At 42.6% G+C, this 19,023-nt stretch overlaps 2 protein-coding genes across 2 annotated transcripts in view; one reads left to right on the forward strand and one right to left on the reverse strand.

Annotated features, from left to right (window-relative positions):
- The window catches only part of DMD (dystrophin), a 2,781,977-nt gene that overhangs the window by 2,568,833 nt on the left and 194,121 nt on the right, over window positions 1–19,023 (reverse strand). The gene's annotated exons all lie outside the window — the stretch shown is intronic.
- LOC308510938 (KH domain-containing protein 3-like) lies at window positions 1,212–3,569 on the forward strand (the record flags this gene model as incomplete). The annotated part of the gene is given in 2 exon segments (XM_081080994.1): window positions 1,212–3,332; window positions 3,336–3,569. Coding segments are annotated over 2 exon segments (585 nt in total). The 5' UTR covers window positions 1,212–2,981.

Raw genomic sequence — 19,023 nt, forward strand, 5'->3', positions numbered from 1 at the left:
ACCAACATGTGTAAAATTTCTATTCTACATACTAGAGAAATGATTTTTAAAAAGTAAGATTTTAAATCATTTGTCTTTGTAGACTTTGTTGAATTTAATATTTTAACCAATTTTATTTTAAAAATGATTTATTGATAAGAGAAGTATATTGTTTGCAATAATCCTCATTATCTATATTTTTGGTGATTGGGGGCATGGCCGGCCAGAGGGAGGGGCTGTGGGTAGATGGCCGGCTGCAGTGCAAGTCATAGCAACTGGTTGTTCCAGTTGTTCTGATGTTCCAGTTCCTTGACTTTTAAAAGATATTTTATTGATTTTTTACAGAGAGGAAGGGAGAGGGATAGAGTCAGAAACATCGATGAGAGAGAAACATCGATCAGCTGCCTCCTGCACACCTCCTACTGGGGATGTGCCGGCAACCAAGGTACATGCCCTTGACTGGAATTGAACATGGAACCCTTCAGTCCGCAGGCCAACGCTCTATCCATTGAGCCAAACCGGTCAGGGCTGCTTGGCTTTTATATATACAGATTTTTCAGAAAGTATAAAATGCTACCAATTCTCTGGTTTTGCCCAAAGCAATCAGGTTTCCTTACACCATTTGCATAACATTCAAGTTTTAATTTCAAATCATACATGTTTGGGGATAACTTATGCTAACAAAGATTAAATGGAAATATGAGAAGTAAATTTATAGTTTTCTCTTGAATTAATATTTTAATTTTTTAAAAAATCTTTATTGGTGAAAGTATTACATAGGTCCTCCTTTTCCTCCCATTAAGCTCTTCCAACCCACTCCCATTCCCCACCAGGCCCTCACCACCACCAGGCCCTCACCACCTCATTGTCTCTGTTCATAGGTTATGCATACAAGTTCATTGGTTGATTTCCCACTCACCCTCCCCTGCCTTTCCTCTGAGGCTCAACAGTCTGTTCACACTTCTATATTTCTGGGTTTATTTTTTATCATCAGTTTATTCGTTTATTAGATTCCACATATGAGTGAGATTATGTGATATTTACCTTTCTCTGACTGGCTTATTTCGCTCAGCATAACTCTCCAGGTCCATCCATGCTGTTGCAAATGGTAAGAGTTCTTTCTTTTCCATTGTCACATAGTATTCCATTGTGAAAGTGTACCATAGTTTATTTATCCACTTATCTGCTGATGGGCACTTAGGCTGTTTCCAAATCTTAGCTATTGTTAATCGCGCTGCTATGAACATAGGGGTGCATATATTATTTTTGATGGGTGTTTTGGGTTTCATAAAATATATTCCTGGAAGTGGGCCAAATGGGAGTTCCATTTTTAACTTTTTGAGGAAACTCCATATGGTTTTCCATAGTGGCTGCACCAGTCTGCATTCCCACCAGCAGTGTACTAGGGTTTCCTTTTCTTTACAACCTCACCAGCACTTGTCCTTTGTTGATTTGCTGATGATAGCCATTCTGACAGATGTGATATGGTACCTCATTGTCATTTTGACTTGTATCTCTTGGATGATTAGTGGCTTTGAGCATTTTTTTTCAAACTACTGCTTTATTTTTTATTTTTTAAAATATATTTTATTGATTTTTTTTTTACAGAGAGGAAGGGAGAGGGATAGAGAATTAGAAACATTGATGAGAGAGAAACACTGATCAGCTGCCTCCTGCACACTCCCTACTGGGTATGTGCCTGCAACCAAGGTACATGCCCTTGACTGGAATCAAACTTGGGACCCTTGAGTCCGCAGGCCGATGCTCTATCTACTGAGCCAATTTTTTCATATGCCTCTTGGCTTTCTGTATGTCCACCTTGGAGAAGTATTAATTTAGGTCCTTTGCCCACTTTTTAATTTGATTTTTGTCTCCCTTTTATTAAGTTGTATGAATTTCCTATATATTTTGGAGATTATCCCCTTATCAGATGAATCATTGGCAAATATGTTCTCCCATGTAGTGGGCTCTCTTGTTATTTTGTTGATAGTTTCTTTTGCTGTGCAGAAGCTTTTATTTTCATGTAGCCCCACTTATTTTCTCTTTAGTTTCCACTGTCCTGGGAGATGTATCATTAAACATATTGCTGTGAGAGATGTCTAAGATTTTTGAGCCTATGGTTTTCCTAGGACTTTTTTCATTTCACTAGAGGCCCGATGGATGAAATTCATGCAAGAGTAGGCCTTCCTTCCCCAGGCTGCCTGTACTGGCTTCCCTCTGGCACCTGGGACCCAGGCTTACCTCCGGCCCCGGCTTCGTCCAGAAGGACGTCCAGAAAGAGGTCCAGAATGACATCTGGTCTAATTAACATATTATTCTTTTATCATTATGGATGTTTTACATTTAAGTATTTTATCCACTTTGAGTTTATTTTTGTGCATGGTGTAAGTTGGTGAACTAGTTTCATTTTTTTTTCATGTACCTATCCAATTTTCCCAACAACATTTATTAAAGAGGCTGTCTCTGCTCCAATGTATGATCTTGCCTCTTTTGTGAAATACTAATTGAGCATAGTGGCTTGGGTAGATTTCTGGGTTCTCTGTTCTTTATCATTGATTTATATGCCTGTTCTTATTTTCCAAAATGGAGAGAGAGAAGTAACAGTATCTAAATTAGGGCATTCTCTTCTAATTTTAGAAAGTAAGTTAGCTCTTATTTGATGGGAGCAATAAATATGTATAAAGATGTGATATCTTTCACATGTTTGTAAATTTGTAAAATTCCTAGCAATAAAAATAATTAATATCATTGCCAGGAAGACTACTATATTATACAAAATTATACAATAAAGATACTAAACAAACAGCTCCTACTTTACATGACTATTATACCACCTCATTTTTAAACAATTTTTCTACTTTATTGTTATTAATATACTTTTGCAGTATATAATGATTTTCTATTTCTCATTTATAATATGTCAACATGAAAATAAGATATAAGCGGCCGTAGCCAGGCCCGCTGGCATCTGCTCCGGCTCTGTCTGCGTGTCCCGCCGCAGCATGGCCACCACCAAGCACTTTCCCACGCTCATGCAGCTGGAGCAGCGGGGAGGGGCGCCGTTCCAGGTGCTGGGTTACAATGCCAAGCAGCCCTACTGGTTCCACACTGAGTATCTCAAGAGCCCGAAGACGGTTCACCTCGAGGCGTGGCTGGTGGAAGCGATCTTCGGCCCCAGCGGAGAACACATTCCGCACCTCGAGTGTGTGTCGCAGACCCTGCTTCGCATTAACCAGTGGGATCCCAAAGGCGAGGCCGAGATCCTGATCTTTGGCCGGCCTTTTTACCAAAAGGATGTGTCCAAGATGATCATGAACTTGGCTCACTACCACCGCCAACTCCGGGCACAAGGTTAGCTGAAGAACGCTGCCCAGCAGGCCGAGCTGCCGAGCTTCTCTGCTGCAGTCCGGGTGGCTATGCTCCAGGCCTCCCCCGACAAAGTCCGAGTGGTCAAGAGCCAGAGATCCCCCGACAAAGTTCCGGAGGCCGCGACCCAGCGGTCCCCCGACGCTGTTCAAGAAAAGGGGACCCAGCGGTCCCCCAACGCTGTCTGGGAGGTGGCGACCCAGCTGTTCCCCAACACAGTCTAGGAGGCGGCGACCCAGAGCTCCCCCAACACTACCCAGAGCCCGGTTCCCAGGTTATGAAGGCATTTCGGGGCCCCGGAGCGCGAGCCAGGCAAGGTTCAAGTGAAAACCCCTCTCTGGAGCCCTATTCTAGGTCCAGCTTCTGCAGCAGAAGCTGGGGAAAGGAAAGGGTGGTGTGGGTTGTTCTTGGTTTCCCCTCCCCACCCCCATGTTAAATGTTTGCAAGCACAAATCTAAAATTGTAACAAAAGAATCGAATTTCCTTAATAAAGAATTGAATTACAAAAAAAAAGAAAATAAGATATAAGCAATGTAAATTCATAATGATTGCCCAGCAATTCATAAATTATCACATGTATTGTTCAATACACTAGACAAGAAAGTATCACTATTGCCCAAATAAGATAATGATGATGACAATGCCAATGGTAATAGTAATACTGACATGTACTGCAATTTTGCTATGTGTCAGGCACAGTATTAAACACATATACATATTCTTTTCCCTTTATCATAATAACTTTATAAGGTGTGTATTTTTATCAATAATTACATTAAAGCTAAAAGAGGTTAATTGATTTGACTTTATTATTCTAATTTAATTTCTTTATTGTTTAATGTATTACATAAGTCTCCTTTTTCCCCCATTGATCCAGGCCGCCCCCAAACTCCAGCACATGCCCTCACCCCCATGACTGTATTCATTGGTTTTGCTCATATGCATGAATACAAATCCTTTAGTGGATCTCTTACCCCCTCACACTATGCCTCCCCTCTTAGGTTGGACAGTCTGTTCAATGCTTCTATGACTCTGGTTATATTTTTGTTCATTAGTTTATGTTGTTCATTATATTCCACAAATGAGTGAGATCATGTGATATTTATCTTTCTCTGACTGGCTTATTTCGCATAGCATAATGCTTTCCAGTTCCATCAATGCTGTTGCAAATGGTAAGAATTCCTTCTTTTTAAAAGCAGCGTAGTATTCCATTGTGTAGATAAGAACATACAATGGAGTAAAGACAGTCTTTTCAATAAATGGTGTTGGGAAAATTGGACAGATACATGCAAGAAAATGAAACTAGACCACCAACTTACACCATACACAAAAATAAACTCAAAATGGATAAAGGACTTAAATATAAGATGGGAAACCATAAAAATATTGAGGAATCCACAGGCAGCAAAATCTCAGACATATGCTGAAGCAATATCTTTTTTTTAATTAAATCTTTATTGTTCAGATTATTACATTTGTTCCTCTTTTTCCCCCCCATAACTCCCCTCCTCCCAGTTCCCGCCCCACCCTCCGCCCTCACTCCCCACCCACTGTCCTCATCCATAGGTGCACGATTTTTGTCCAGTCTCTTCCTGCATCTCCCACACCCCTTTCCCCCCCAAGAATAGTCAGTCCATTCCCTTTCTATGTCCCTGATTCTATTATAATCACCAGTTCATTCTGTTCATCAGATTATTTATTCACTTGATTCTTAGATTCACTTGTTGATAGATGCATATTTGTTGTTCATAATTTGTATCTTTACCTTTTTCTTCCTCTTCCTCTTCTTAAAGGATACCTTTCAGCATTTCATATAATCCTGGTTTGGTGGTGATGAACTCCTTTAGCTTTTCCTTATCTGTGAAGCTCTTTATCTGACCTTCAATTCTGAATGATAGCTTTGCTGGATAAAGTAATCTTGGTTGTAGGTTCTTGGTATTCATCACTTTGAATATTTCTTGCCACTCCCTTCTGGCCTGCAAAGTTTCTGTTGAGAAATCAGCTGACAGTCGTATGGCCACACTTTTAAGGTCTCTCAAGAACTGTTTAGAAGCCGCCGATAAACTTAATGAGATCTACAAGAAAACTAATGAGACCCTCGATGTTATGTTGGGGAACCAACTAGAAATTAAGCATACACGGACTGAAATAACGAATATTATACAGACTCCCGACAGCAGACCAGAGGAGCGCAAGAATCAAGTCAATGATTTGAAATGCGAGGAAGCAAAAAACACCCAACCAGAGGGGCGGAATGAAAAAAGAATCCAAAAATGCGAGGATAGTGTAAGGAGCCTCTGGGACAGCTTCAAGCGTACCAACATCAGAATTATACGGGTGCCAGAAGATGAGAGAGAGCAAGATATTGAAAACCTATTTGAAGAAATAATGACAGAAAACTTCCCCCACCTGGTGAAAGAAATGGACTTACAGGTCCAAGAAGCGCAGAGAACCCCAAACAAAAGGAATCCAAAGAGGACCACACCAAGACACATCATAATTAAAATGCCAAGAACAAAAGACAAAGAGAGAATCTTAAAAACAGCAAGAGAAAGAAACTCAGTTACCTACAAGGGAATACCCATACGACTGTCAGCTGAAGCAATATCTTCACCGATACAGCTCCTAGGGCAATGGAAACTAAAGAGAAAATAAACAAATGGGACTACATCAAAATAAAAAGCTTCTTCACAGCAAAAGAAACCATCAACAAAACAACAAGAAAGCCCACTGCATGGAAGAACATATTTGGCAATGTTATCACTGATAAAGGTTTAATCTCCAACATTTACAGGGAACTCACACAACTTAACAAAAGGAAGCTAAACAACCCAATCAAAAAATGGGCCATGGGCCTAAATAGATACTTTTCAAAAGAGGACATAAGGAAAGCCAAAAGACATATGAAAACATGCTCAAAGCCACTAATCATCTGAGAGATGCAAATCAAAACAACAATGAGGTACCATCTCACACCTGTTAGGATGGCTATCATCAACAAATCAACAAATGACAAGTGCTGGCGAGGATGCGGAGAAAAAGGACCCTCGTGCACTGCTGGTGGGAATGCAGACTGGTGCGGCCACTGTGGAGAACAATATGGAGTTTCCTCAAAAAACTAAAAATGGAACTCCCATTTGACCCAGTGACCCCACTTCTAGGAATATATCCCAAGAAACTAGAAACACCAATCAGAAAGGATATATGCACCCCTATGTTCATAGCAGCACAATTTACCATAGCGAAGATTTGGAAACAGCCTAAGTGCCCATCAGCCGATGAGTGGATTAGAGATACACTCCTCATTCCTTGAAAAGAACTACTCTGCTACCAAGAGGAAACATATGACCAATTATGTTGTTAGGAACAAATATTCTAGATTTAAAAATGTACAGATACTGTATATAGATGTATATTGATTGACATGTGTGATAGACACATAGATTCATATATACAAATGACAATTAGTTACCATTCATTTTCTCTTTGATTTTTAAAAAAGAGAAACAAATGAAACCTAATGAGGCTCTCGTTAAAGAACTAATACTGTATAATGTGGGACATACAAACATGACAAACTAGTAGTTTTGAAATTTGAGAGTATATCAATCACTTGGAGGGCTTGTTAAAATGCAGACTTCTCAGGCTCACCCCCCATGTCAATTTTGGTAGGTCTGGAGTGCGACCCAAGAATGAATCTAATCTAATAAAAGAGAAACATGTAAATTGACTGCACTTCCACTATGCCCCCCAAGCCATGCCCACCAGCCAATCAGAGTGACTATATGCAAATTAACCAACCAAGATGGCAGCTGGCAGCCAAGCAGCTGGAGCAAGCAGAGGGCTTGGTTGTCCCAGCAATGGAGAAAGCCAAGCTTCCTGCCTGCCCTGGCCAGCTGTGGCCTGCGCTCAAGGCAACAAATGTTCAATTATAGAAGATAAATAAATCCCAGATAACTGCTTCCAGCCAGCCTCCACTGGGAGCTTGGGTGGCTGGGGGTTGTGGCCAGCCTGCAAACAGCCATCAGCCCCTCACCCAGATGGCCACACCCTCATGGGGTGAGAGTCCCCGCTGGGGGTGTGGCCAGCCTGAAAAAAGCCCTCAGCCCCTCACCCAGACTGGCTAGGCACCCCCCCACCCTGAAGGGGCTGTGGCCAGCCTGCAAACAGCCCTCAGCCTCTCACCCAGGAGGGTCAGGCACCCCAGTGGTGACCCCCACACTGAAGGAGCTGTGGCCAGCCTGCAAACAGCCATCAGCTTCTCACCCATGCTGGCCAGGCACCCCTGTGGGGAACCCCACATTGAAGGGGCTGTGGCCAGCCTGCAAACTGCCATCAGCCCCTCATCCAGGCTGGTCAGGCACCCCAGCAGGGACCACCACACTGAAGGTGCTGTGGCCAGCCTGAAAATGGCCCTCATCCCCTCACCCAGGCTGGCCAGGCACCCCAGCGGGACCCACATCCTAATCAGGGACACCCTTTAGGGCAAAACAGCCAACCCCCACCCATGTACCAGGCCTCTATCCTATATAATGAAAGGGTGATATGCAAATTGACCCTAACAGCAGAACGACTGGGAATGACTGGTCACTATGACACACACTGACCACCAGGGGGCAGACGCTCAATGCAGGAGCTGCACCCTGGTGGTCAGTGCGCTCCCACAGGGGGAGCTCTGCTCAGACACAAGCCAGGCTGATGACTGCCAGTACAGCGGTGGTGGTGGGAGCCTCTCCTGCCCCCTCAGCAGCGCTAAGGATGTCTGACTGCAGCTTAGGCCTGGTCCCTGCTGGCAAGTGGACATCCCTGGAGGGCTGCCAGACTGCCAGAGGGAGGTCTGACTGCCAGCTTAGGCCCAATCCCCTGGGGAGCAGGCCTAAGCCAGCAGGTGGTCATCCCCCGAGGGGTCCCAGACTGCGAGAGGGCACAGGCCGGGCTGAGGGACCCCCCCCCCCCGCCCTGAATGCACAAATTTTTGTTCACCGGGCCTCTGATATATATATATATATATATATATATATATATATATATATATATATATATATATTTGTTATGTATATATTCATTTCCAGGAAATATTGATGTTTGAATTTTAATCCTGAATTAGAATCTCCACTGTACCAATTAGTAGTTTTTTAACTTATGAGAAAGTTAATCAACTTCTCTCTGCTTCAGTTTCCTCATTTGTAATCTAAAGATATAAGCACAGTGTTGAGTTTCCAAACACATCCTCCCCCAGCCCCTGAACTTGCCATTTTAATTTATGCTGATGGAGTCCTACTGCAAAAACCTGCCACTCTCTTTCCCAGCCAGTGTGGTTCAATGGTTGAGCACCGACCCATGCACTAGGATGTAGCTGGTTCAATCCTGGTTGGGGCACATGATCAGGTTGCAGGCTCAATCCATGATAGGGAGTTTGCAGGAAGCAGCTGACTAATGTATTGACATTTATATATCTCGCCCATTAACATTTATATATCTCTCTCCCTCTCCCTTCCTCTCTCTGAAATCAATTAAAAAACATTTAAAAAAACCTGCCATTCTCTAAGGGCCTATGTTAGGTGCACACAAAGTGCTGCCCCAAAGTACTAGCAAGTTAATACCCAAGGAACGGCACAGCACTCAGTGAATGATGGATAGAAACTGGAAAATAATACCACAGCTTCCTGTCCCTCTACTGAGATAGCTCTTAGGTATGTTCTATATTTCTTAAAGTTTGGTCTCAAACCACCTCAAGATACAATTAGTTTTTCTGAAATATAAAATCTGTTGTTGTTCAATGAACTTTCCATCCTCTTTGCCATTGCTTACATTCTGTGATTTAAAAATCGTAGCCACTTTCCTAAGGATGACACTCCTTAAACATTCATCTATATAAACTTGTAATCTCATGCCAATTAACTATTTAATAATTTTCTTCAGTTGGGAAATTTGTTCTTCCATTACTGTGGGAACCCTGGTCAGAGTATACCAGATGTTCAAGGCCAATTTGAATGTGGGGGCTCTGTACAGAGTACACCAGATGTTCAAGGCCAATCTGAGCATAGGAATCCTAATCAGAGTGTTCAAGGCTAATTTGCTATATGCAGGTGCAAAAGCAAGGGCACAGTGTACTGTATTATACAGTACTGTCCTTCTATACCCTAAAATAATGATGTCACTATTTTGTCAAGAAGCCTCTTTTGCCTAAGTTAGTATAAATTATGTGCATGGAAGATGTATTACTGACCAGCTGGTGCTGGCTGTTTTACTAGGATAGCTCCTGTGTTTGCTACTGTATTAGCAAGGGCTACTATATGTACAATGGCTCCTATGTTTACTACTGTGTTAGCAAGAACTGCTTTGTCTAATTGCTTCTTAGTAGCAATGACTACTTAGGCTACAATAAAGGCTCTCCTATATGCCTACAGCTACTCATATTATCTTCTCCATCTACTACCCGGCATCCATGAAGGTCCAGTTCCTAGCAGAGGAGGACCTGTACTCCCATAGTTGGTATAGTTAGGCAGGATAAAGGAATAAGTACTCCCACAATTGGTGCAATGAGTAGGATTAAGGAAGAACTTACTCTAGAGTCTAACACGTTACTGAGGTATTATCTATATTAATAAAATGGCAATATGCTAAATAGACTGGACGTCTTCTGGACATCCATCTAGACATCCTTCTGGACAAAGCCATGGTGGCAGGGGCTGAGGCAAAGGCGGTTAGGGGCAATCAGGCTGGCAGAGGACGGCAGTTAGGGGCAACCAGGCCAGCAGGGGAGGGCTGTTAGGGATGATCAGGCCAGCAAGCAGAGGCTGTTAGGGGTGATCAGGCAGGCAGGGGAGCAGTTAGGGGCTATCAGGCTGGCAGGCAGAGGTGGTTAGGGGCGATCAGGCAAGCAAGCAGAGAGATTAGGGGCATCAGGCAGGCAGGCAGGTGAGCAGTTAGGAGCCAGCAGTCCCAGATTGCAAGAGGAATGTCTGACTGCCGGTGTAGGCCCAACCCCACAGGGATCACCCAAGGGGTCCCGGATTGGAGAGGGTGCAGGCTGGGCTGAGGGACCCCCCACATTCCCGTGCATGAATTTTGTGCACCAGGCATCTAGTCTATAATAATAAAAGCATAATATGCTAATTAGACCAGACATCCTTCAGGAGGAGGAAGCCAGGGCTGTGAGGGAAACCTGGGTCCCAGGTGCCTGCTGGCAGCCAGAGGGAAGCCCAGGTCCCAGATGCCTGCCGGTGGCCAGAGGGAAGGCCAGGTCCTGGGTGCCAGAGGGAAGCCAGTGCCAGTAGCTGGGGGAAGGAAGGCCTACTCTTGCATGAATTTCGTGCATCGGGCCTCTAGTTAAGAAATAAAGCCAAGGGCAATGTTACCATGGCTACCTAAATACATCTAACATTTGGGTAATTCAACATGATAATAAATGGTAATTACCTTCTAAGTGAGCCCCAAAGTAGTCACATCTTCTTTTCTGACAAAGTGATGCTTTCTTGTCAGCTCTGGCTTGAAGTCAGTCCCACACAGACATCTGCCAGAATGAAGACTTACTAGTGGGAACAGCCTCTAGCAGAGGCCTAGACATTCTTTCATCAACAAAGATGCTTCAAAGAAAATACACTGAGCCCACCAAATAAACAAATGCTCCATATTCAGAAATGGATTTCTGAATCCAGCAGCTTAAATAATATAGAATATGTTAATAATGGAATATTTTATTTGTAAGTATAAAAACAGCACAATGAACTCATACATCCATTCAAACTAGCTTCATCAATTCTTAACTTTTTGCCAAACTTGCATTATCTCACTCTTCTTACTAAAACACACACTCACACACATACATACATACATACGTACATACATACATGATTAATACTGCTGAAACACTTGAGAGTTAAAGATATCAAGGTCATTTACCTCAAAATTCTTGACAATTTTAAGCAAATACAGGGGTGGGAAAAAGAAGGTTAAATTACCAGTCATCATTATCTAAAAGATAAATCGTAAATAAAGATATGAAATAATAACAAAAATAATAAAATAAATAACAAAAATAAGTAATATAATAATTATTAAATAACTAGAGACCTGGTGCATGAAATTCATGCATAGGTAGGATCCCTAGGCCTGGCCAGTGATCAGGGACCATCGAGACCTTCCTTTCCCTAGCTGCCAGCTGCTGGCTGCTGGCTAGGGCCTTCCTTCCCTTGGCTGCTGGCTGCTGGCCAGGGCCTTCCTTCGTTCTGTGCCACCCCCTGGTGGTCAGCGCACATCATAGCAAGCACTCAAACTCCTGGTCGGTCAAACTCCCGAGGGGACAATTTGCATATTAGCCTTTTATTATATAGGATAATACAAGAATAAACAGCTTCACATACTCACAACTGTAAAACTACTTTTGCCTACCACTGTGTTTTGTACTCCTTTTGGTATTATCATGAAATTCACATATAAAACATCTGCTTACACATAAAATTAGAGAAAAATACTATATAATGCCTCAATTGTACTATTATAGAAAAAAAATAAGGAAAGTATCATGGAAAAATTAAAGGATAATCATCTATATTAGACATTAGAATGAAAACACCATATTGGTGATTCAAGTATTACAACCTATAATATTACCATCAGTGACATTTTCTAAACCCTCAGTTCCTGATTATTCTGAAACAAAATAAAGTACAAGCTTCTCTGACTGTATGCAATTATTAAATTATTGGAAAATTCAAATAATATTAAAAGACTAGAAAACATGCTTTGTGTTGCTATATAAAACAGTGCCTATGTTTAGATATATATAAACAGGCTTCTTGATTACATGAATATTTGGCTGTAGGGTGTTATAAAGTTGTGCGGAATAGGACACCTCTCCACTAAGCAGGAATGAGCAGTGCACTATAGGATGTATCACATATTGGGCTTATTCCACAATTTCCCAGACATCTCTCAGGGAAATACAACTTTCAATGTGAATAAGTGATTTACACAAAGCAGAACAAACACAAAAATTATTTAAAGTTATATGGCATTAATTTTATTAAATAACAATGGCTTTCCTAAAACATTATTTCCATACTTTTTTATCCAACAACTCAATAACAAAACCCAAATTGTACTCATTTAACAACAACAATGACAAACAAATTTGAGGCCTGAAAAACCTAAGTTTTTATGATCCCTCTAATACAGGCAGCTGCAAGCAGAAATTTTTTCTAAGATTATAAATACCAGTGATGAGCCTCCAGATGGAGTATTAATTCAAAAGATTCAAGAAACTTAGATCCTTCAAGTTCCCTTAGTATATGTGCCAAGATCATGCCACACACTCCCTGCCCCTGCAGCAATTCCTCTGGAGAGTGTTATAAAATGAAGATATAAACAGTTTTCCTTTTGTACCTATGTAACTCCAATATCAAAATAGTAATGTGTACATAAATATATGAGCAATGGAATATAAAATAGCTCTAGTAACATCAATAGGACATTAAGACAAGTGTATACTGAACTTAAACACCAGTTAAATATTTCTTAAATTATAAATACATTCCTAGTGATCATGGGTAACATTTCAGTGTATTGGTTTAAAGGCAAATATACCAGTTATTTGAAATTAACTTTATTTGAATAATGATAGTTTTATATATTATTTCCTCTAAAATGTGCATTTAAAAAAGATAGTTTTGAAATACAATTTTTTTCTATAATCATTTTTAAAAAATGAGAAATAGTAAATATATATACACACAGTGGTTGACAAAAATAGGCTTATAGTTGTATGTATGGAAAATAAGACAATAATTAACCAATAATAATAATACAAGAATAAAGAATAAAGTTTTACATACTCACAACTATAAATCTACTTTTGCCCACCCCTACACACACACACACACACACACACACAATGCGTGTAGTACATAATGTCTCAGTAACGTACTCTTCTCTAAAAATATAAAGGGGATAAATTGTGAAAGACAATATTAAAATGTCTACTTCAAAATTTAACACTAAAATCATAAGAACCTAATCTACTTCAAAATTTAACACTAAAATCATAAGAACCTAATTGAATTGAAAAAGGAATCTTAGTTATAAGAGGGTAAAAGATGCCTCTTTGATCTAATTTAGGTGTGAGTAGAGAGTACAAGGTGTTTCTTGTAGCAAATATTATATAAAAAACTAGTGGCCAGGTGCACAAAATTCATGCACTTTAAAAGGGAATTAGAGGAAATATTTCAATATTGCTATTTGCCCTTTCTCTATAATAGAAGTGTCAGAGATGAAAGAAAATTAGTAAAATGTATATGAAAATCTCCCTCCTGTCAGAGCCTAGGGCTCGCTGCGGGACCTAGAGTCAAGTCCCCGTCCACCACTCATATGCGCTTCGAAAACACGGGAGACCCAGACACGGCTAGCCCCACCCTCACTGAGTGAGACCCAGACCCAGAGGCCCCAATCCTGTCAAGCCCTCTGGGCAGGGGGTGCAGCCTCAGGTCCCACAGCCCAGCATTGAGTGGGGGGTGCAGCCTCAGGTCCCTGGACCCCGGCACTGGGGAAGTGGGTGTGGCCTGAGGTCCCCTGTCAAGCTCCACCAGTTGGGGGGCATGGCCTGAGGTCCCCCATAAAGCCCTGCCAGGAAGGGGGTGCAGCCTGAATTCCCCGTCAAGCCCCACTAGGCGGGAGGCATGGCCTGAGGTCCTCCGACCTGGCACTGGGGTGGGGTGTGTGGCGTGAGGTCTCCTGGCCTGGTGCCAGGGTGCGGGGCACAGCTTGAGGTCCCCCGTAAAGTCCTGCCAGGCGAGGAGCATGGCCTGAAGTCCCTTGCCCTGGCCAGGTGCCATGCAGCCTCAGGTCCCTGCTGTTTGGTTGTGACGTTACAGCATCCTGGCTAATTTGCATATTTCTCTATGACATATATAGATAGCAAAGTGGAGAAAATAATTCTAAGTTTCTTCAAAATACTTTAAAGTAAAAAAGTGTCAGTGATGTATTTAGTCACTGATCTCTATTCTTTCCCAGTTATGATAAAAAAATGATAAAATCACCAATGCAATACATATCCTTTTCTTATCCAGATTAGTATTTTGAATGAAAGAGAAACAAGCCTTGGTTTTACGCTCAGTAGCATAAATGCCAATGCTTAAGACATAATATTTTAAAGAAATATAAAAGTAAAATATATGTTCTAGAGAAAAATTCTGTATAAAGAATAAATTTACCAAAATTTGTGCTTCAATTTCCCTTTTTTGTAATCCTCACCCAAGAATAAGATTTTACTGTGATCCAACCAAGTGAGGCATTAGACTGGGGCTCCAGCTTCAGTTTTTTTTTTAATGTATCTTTATTGTTGAAAGGATTGCACATATGTCCCCCCTTTTCCCACATTGACCCCTTCTAGCCTGCACCTGATCCCCACCCTAGTCTTTCATCACACTAATATCTGTGTCCAGGGGCTTATGAAAATATGCATATTAGTTCATTGGTCAATCTCTCCCAACCAACCAACCCATCCCCACCTTCCCTCTGAGATTTCAAGTCTGTTCCATGCTTCTATGTTTTTGGATCTATTTTGTTCATCAGTATATTTTGTTCTTTAGATTCCACACATGAGTGAGATCACGTGATATTTGTCTTTCTCTTACTGGCTTATTTTGCTTAGCATAAAACTCTCCAGATTACTCCATACTGTCTCAGTGGGTAAGAGGCCCATCTTTTTTACCACTGAGTAGTATCCCATGGTATAAATGTACCATAGCTTTTTTATCTACACATCCACTGATGGGCACTTGGGCTGTTACCAAATCTTAGCTATTATAAATTGAGCTGCTATAAACATAGGGGTGCATCTATTCTTCCTGATCGGTGTTTCAGGATTCTTAGGATACATTCCTAGGAGTGGGATAACTAGGTCAAATGGTAGTTCCATATTTAAAGTTTTGAGGAGAGTCCATATTGTTTTGCATATTGACTGCACCAGTCTGCATTCCCATCAGCAGTGCACTAGGGTTCCCTTTTCTCCACATCCTCGCCAACACTTGTCATTTGTTGAATTGTTGATGGCAGCCATTCTGTGAAGTGTCAGGAGATGCCTCCTTGTGTTTTAATTTGTATTTTTCTGAAGATTAGGGGCTTTGAACATTTTTTCATATGCCTCTTGGCCACCTGCATGTCCACTTTGAAGAATTATCTATTTAGGTCTTTTGCACATTTTTTAATTGGATTACTTGTCTTCCTTTTGTTAAGTTGTATGAGTTCCTTATATATTTTGGATATTAACCCTTAACACCTTATCAGATGTATTATTGCAAACTAGAGGCCCGGTGCACAAAAATTTGCGCACTCGGGGGGGAGGGGGCAGTCCCTCAGCCCGGCCTGTGCCCTCTCGCAGTCTGGGACCCCTCAGGAGATAACGACCTGCTGGCTTAGGCCTGCTCCCGGGTGGCAGAGGGCAGGCCCAATCCCTAGGTGCAGCCCCTGGTCAGGCTCAGAGCAGGGCCAATTGGGGAGTTGGGGCGCCGCCCCCTGTCATGCACAGAGCAGGGCGGATTGGGAGGTTGTGATGCCACCCTCAGTCATTCTCAGGGTAGAGCCAATTGGGGGGTTGGGGCACCGCCCCCTGTCATCCTCAAGGAAGAGCCGATGGGGAGGTTGTGGCGCCACCCAAGTCACGCACAGAACAGGGCCAATCCGGGGATTGGGGTGCTGCCCCCTGTCACACACAGAGCAGGGCCCATCAGGGGGGTTGTGGCTCCTTACCCTGTCACGCATGGAGCAGGGTCGATCGGGGGGATGGGGTGCTGCCCCCTGTCACGCACAGAGCAGGGCCCATCAGGGGGTTGGGGCATCTTCCCCTGTTACGAACAGAGCAGGGTGGATAGGGAGGTTGTGGCCCCACCCCCTGTCACACACAGAGCCGCAGGGGTGATCAGGGGATTTGGGCGCTGCCCCCTGTCACAGTGATCCGGGTGCCCGGAGGCCTCGTGGCTCCGCTGATCCCGGTGCTGGGAGGCATATTACCCTTTTACTATACAGGATAGAGGCCTGGTGCACAGTGGGGGACGGCTGATTTGCCCTGAAGGGTGTCCTGGATCAGGGTGGGGGTCCCCACTGGGGTGCCTGGCCAGCCTGGATGAGGGGATGATGGCTGTTTGCAGCTGGTCACACACCCTTCAGGTTGGGGGTCCCCACTGGGGTGCCTGGCCAGTCTGGGTGAGGGGCTGAGGGCTGTTTTCAGGCTGGGACTGAAGCTCCCAACTGCTCCTTTTTTTCTTTTTTTTTTCTTTTTTTATTCTGGGCCAGCTTTAGCTCTGAAGCTCCAGCTCTTAGGCTTCCGCTCCTGAAAGCAGGTACCTGGTTTGTTTCGGTCCTCGAACCTCTGTATCAACTCCAGCTCTGAGATCCCCACTGGCTGAAAGCTGGTTTCTGGAGTTTTGTTTAGCGTTTGTATTTGTTACAATGTTTGAAACTGCCAGCTCTGAGGCCTGCAGCTGCAGGCGGGGAACGTTGGAGTCCTCCGTCACTGAAGCAAGCAAGCCTCATGTTAGTTTCAAGCTGCCTTGCTGCCGGCCGCCATCTTGGCTGACAGTTAATTTGCATATTATCCTGATTAGCCAATGGGAAGGGTGGTGGTCATACGCCAATTACCATGTTTCTCTTTTATTAGTGTAGATATGTTCTCTCATGCAATGGTCTTCCTTTTCATTTTCTTTTTTTTTCTGTTTAAAACCTTTACATTTGTATGTAGTCCCATTCATTCATTTCTGCTTTATTTCCCTTGCCCTAGGAGATGTACTAGAAAACATTGCTATGAGAGTTTTCTGAGATTTTGTTGTCAATGGTATCTTTTAGGGTTTTTATAGTTTCATAAATCACATTTAAGTCTTTCACCCATTTTGAATTTATTTTTGTGTATGGTGTAAGTTTGTGGTTTAGTTTCAGTTTTTTTCCATGAACCTGTCCAATTATTCCAACACAATTTTTTTGAAGAGTCTGTTTTTACCCCATGTTATGCTTTTACCTCCTTTGTCTAATGCTAATTGTGTGTAATGGCTTGAGTTGATTTCTGGGGTTTCTGGTCTATTCCATTGATTAATATACTAATTCTTATGCCAATATCTATATATATTGATACCAAATACATATATGTATGTATGTATATATTAATATATCTCCTATCTAATAAAGAGGGAATATACTAATTGACCCTCATGCTGTCACAAAGATGGCGGCACCCACAGCCAATAAGGAGGGAATATGCTAATTGACTGCCCACCCTCAAAGATGGTGGTGCTCACAGCCAATAAGGAGGGAAAATGTTAATTGATTGTCACACCCTCAAAGATGGTGGTGCACACAGCCAATAAGGAGGGAAAATGCTAATTGATTGTCACACCCTCAAAGATGGTGGCACCCACAGCCACAAGATGGTGATGCCCAATCCCCTCAGCCCTTCTGGGGAGGCAGGCTCACCCTCAGGTGGGCCCAGCCGGTCTGCATAACTGCTTCTGGAGTCCCCCAGTCCCCTCAGCCCCCTAGCCACCCAGGGCTGGCCCGAGGTGCAGGAAAGCCTCAGATGGCAGCTGTCCAGCGCGCTCAGGGCTGGCCAAGGCTCAGGTAATGAAGGCCAGCCATGGCTTGCACTGCTGGCAGTGACAGCAGCAGAGGTGTGATGGAGCATCGCCTTCCCCTGATTGCCGGGTCACCTCCTGCCTCTGAGGGCTCCCAGACTATGAGAGGTGGCAGCACGGGCTAAGGGACCCCCCCCCCCCGCCAGTGCATGAATTTTCATGCACCAGGCCTCTAGTATATATATTAATACCAGAGAGGAAAAGAGGAAGAGAGAGCTAGAAACATCAATGATGAGAGGAAATCATTGATTGGCCAACTCCTGCATGCCCCCATTGGGGATCAAGCCAGCAACCAGGGCATGTTCCCTTGACCATAATCAAACCCAGAACCCTTCAGTCCACAGGCTGACGCTCTATCCACCAATCCAAACCTGTCAGGGCCCAAGCTGTTTTTCATTACAGTAGCTTTGTAGTATAACTTGATATCTGGTATTGTGATTGCCTCCAATTTGTTCTTCTTTCTCAAAATTGCTGCAGCTATTGATGGTCTTTTTTGGTCCCATATAAACTTTTGAAATGTTGGTTCTAGATGTGTGAAGTATGCCATTGGTATTTTAATAGCGATTGCATCAAATCTGTAGATTGCTTTGGGTAGTATGGACATTTTAATGATGTTAATTCTATAAATCATGAACACAGTGTATTCTTCCTGTTGTTTATATATTCCTTTATCTCTTTTTTCAAAGTTCTGTATTTTTATGAGTACAGGTCTTTTATCTCCTTGGTTAAGTTTATTCCTACGTTTCTTAATTTTTTGTTGCAATGGTAAATGGGGTTGTTTGTTTGTTTTTAGTTTCTCTATTCATTATAGTGTACAAAACTGCCATTGATTTCTGAGATTAATTTTATATTCTGCTACATTGCCAAATACATTTATTAAATCTAGTGGTTTTTTCGTTAAGTCTTTAGAGTTTTCTACATACCATATCATGTTATCTGTGGATAATGACAGTTTTACTTCCTCCTTTCCAATTTCGATGCCTTTTATTTCTTCTTCTTGTGTGATTGCTATGGCTCTCCATAGATCAGATAAGAAGAATGTCCCTGTCCTGTTCCTGTT

Source organism: Myotis nattereri, assembly GCF_964212035.1.
Source record: "Myotis nattereri genome assembly, chromosome: X".
Lineage (NCBI taxonomy): Eukaryota > Metazoa > Chordata > Mammalia > Chiroptera > Vespertilionidae > Myotis > Myotis nattereri.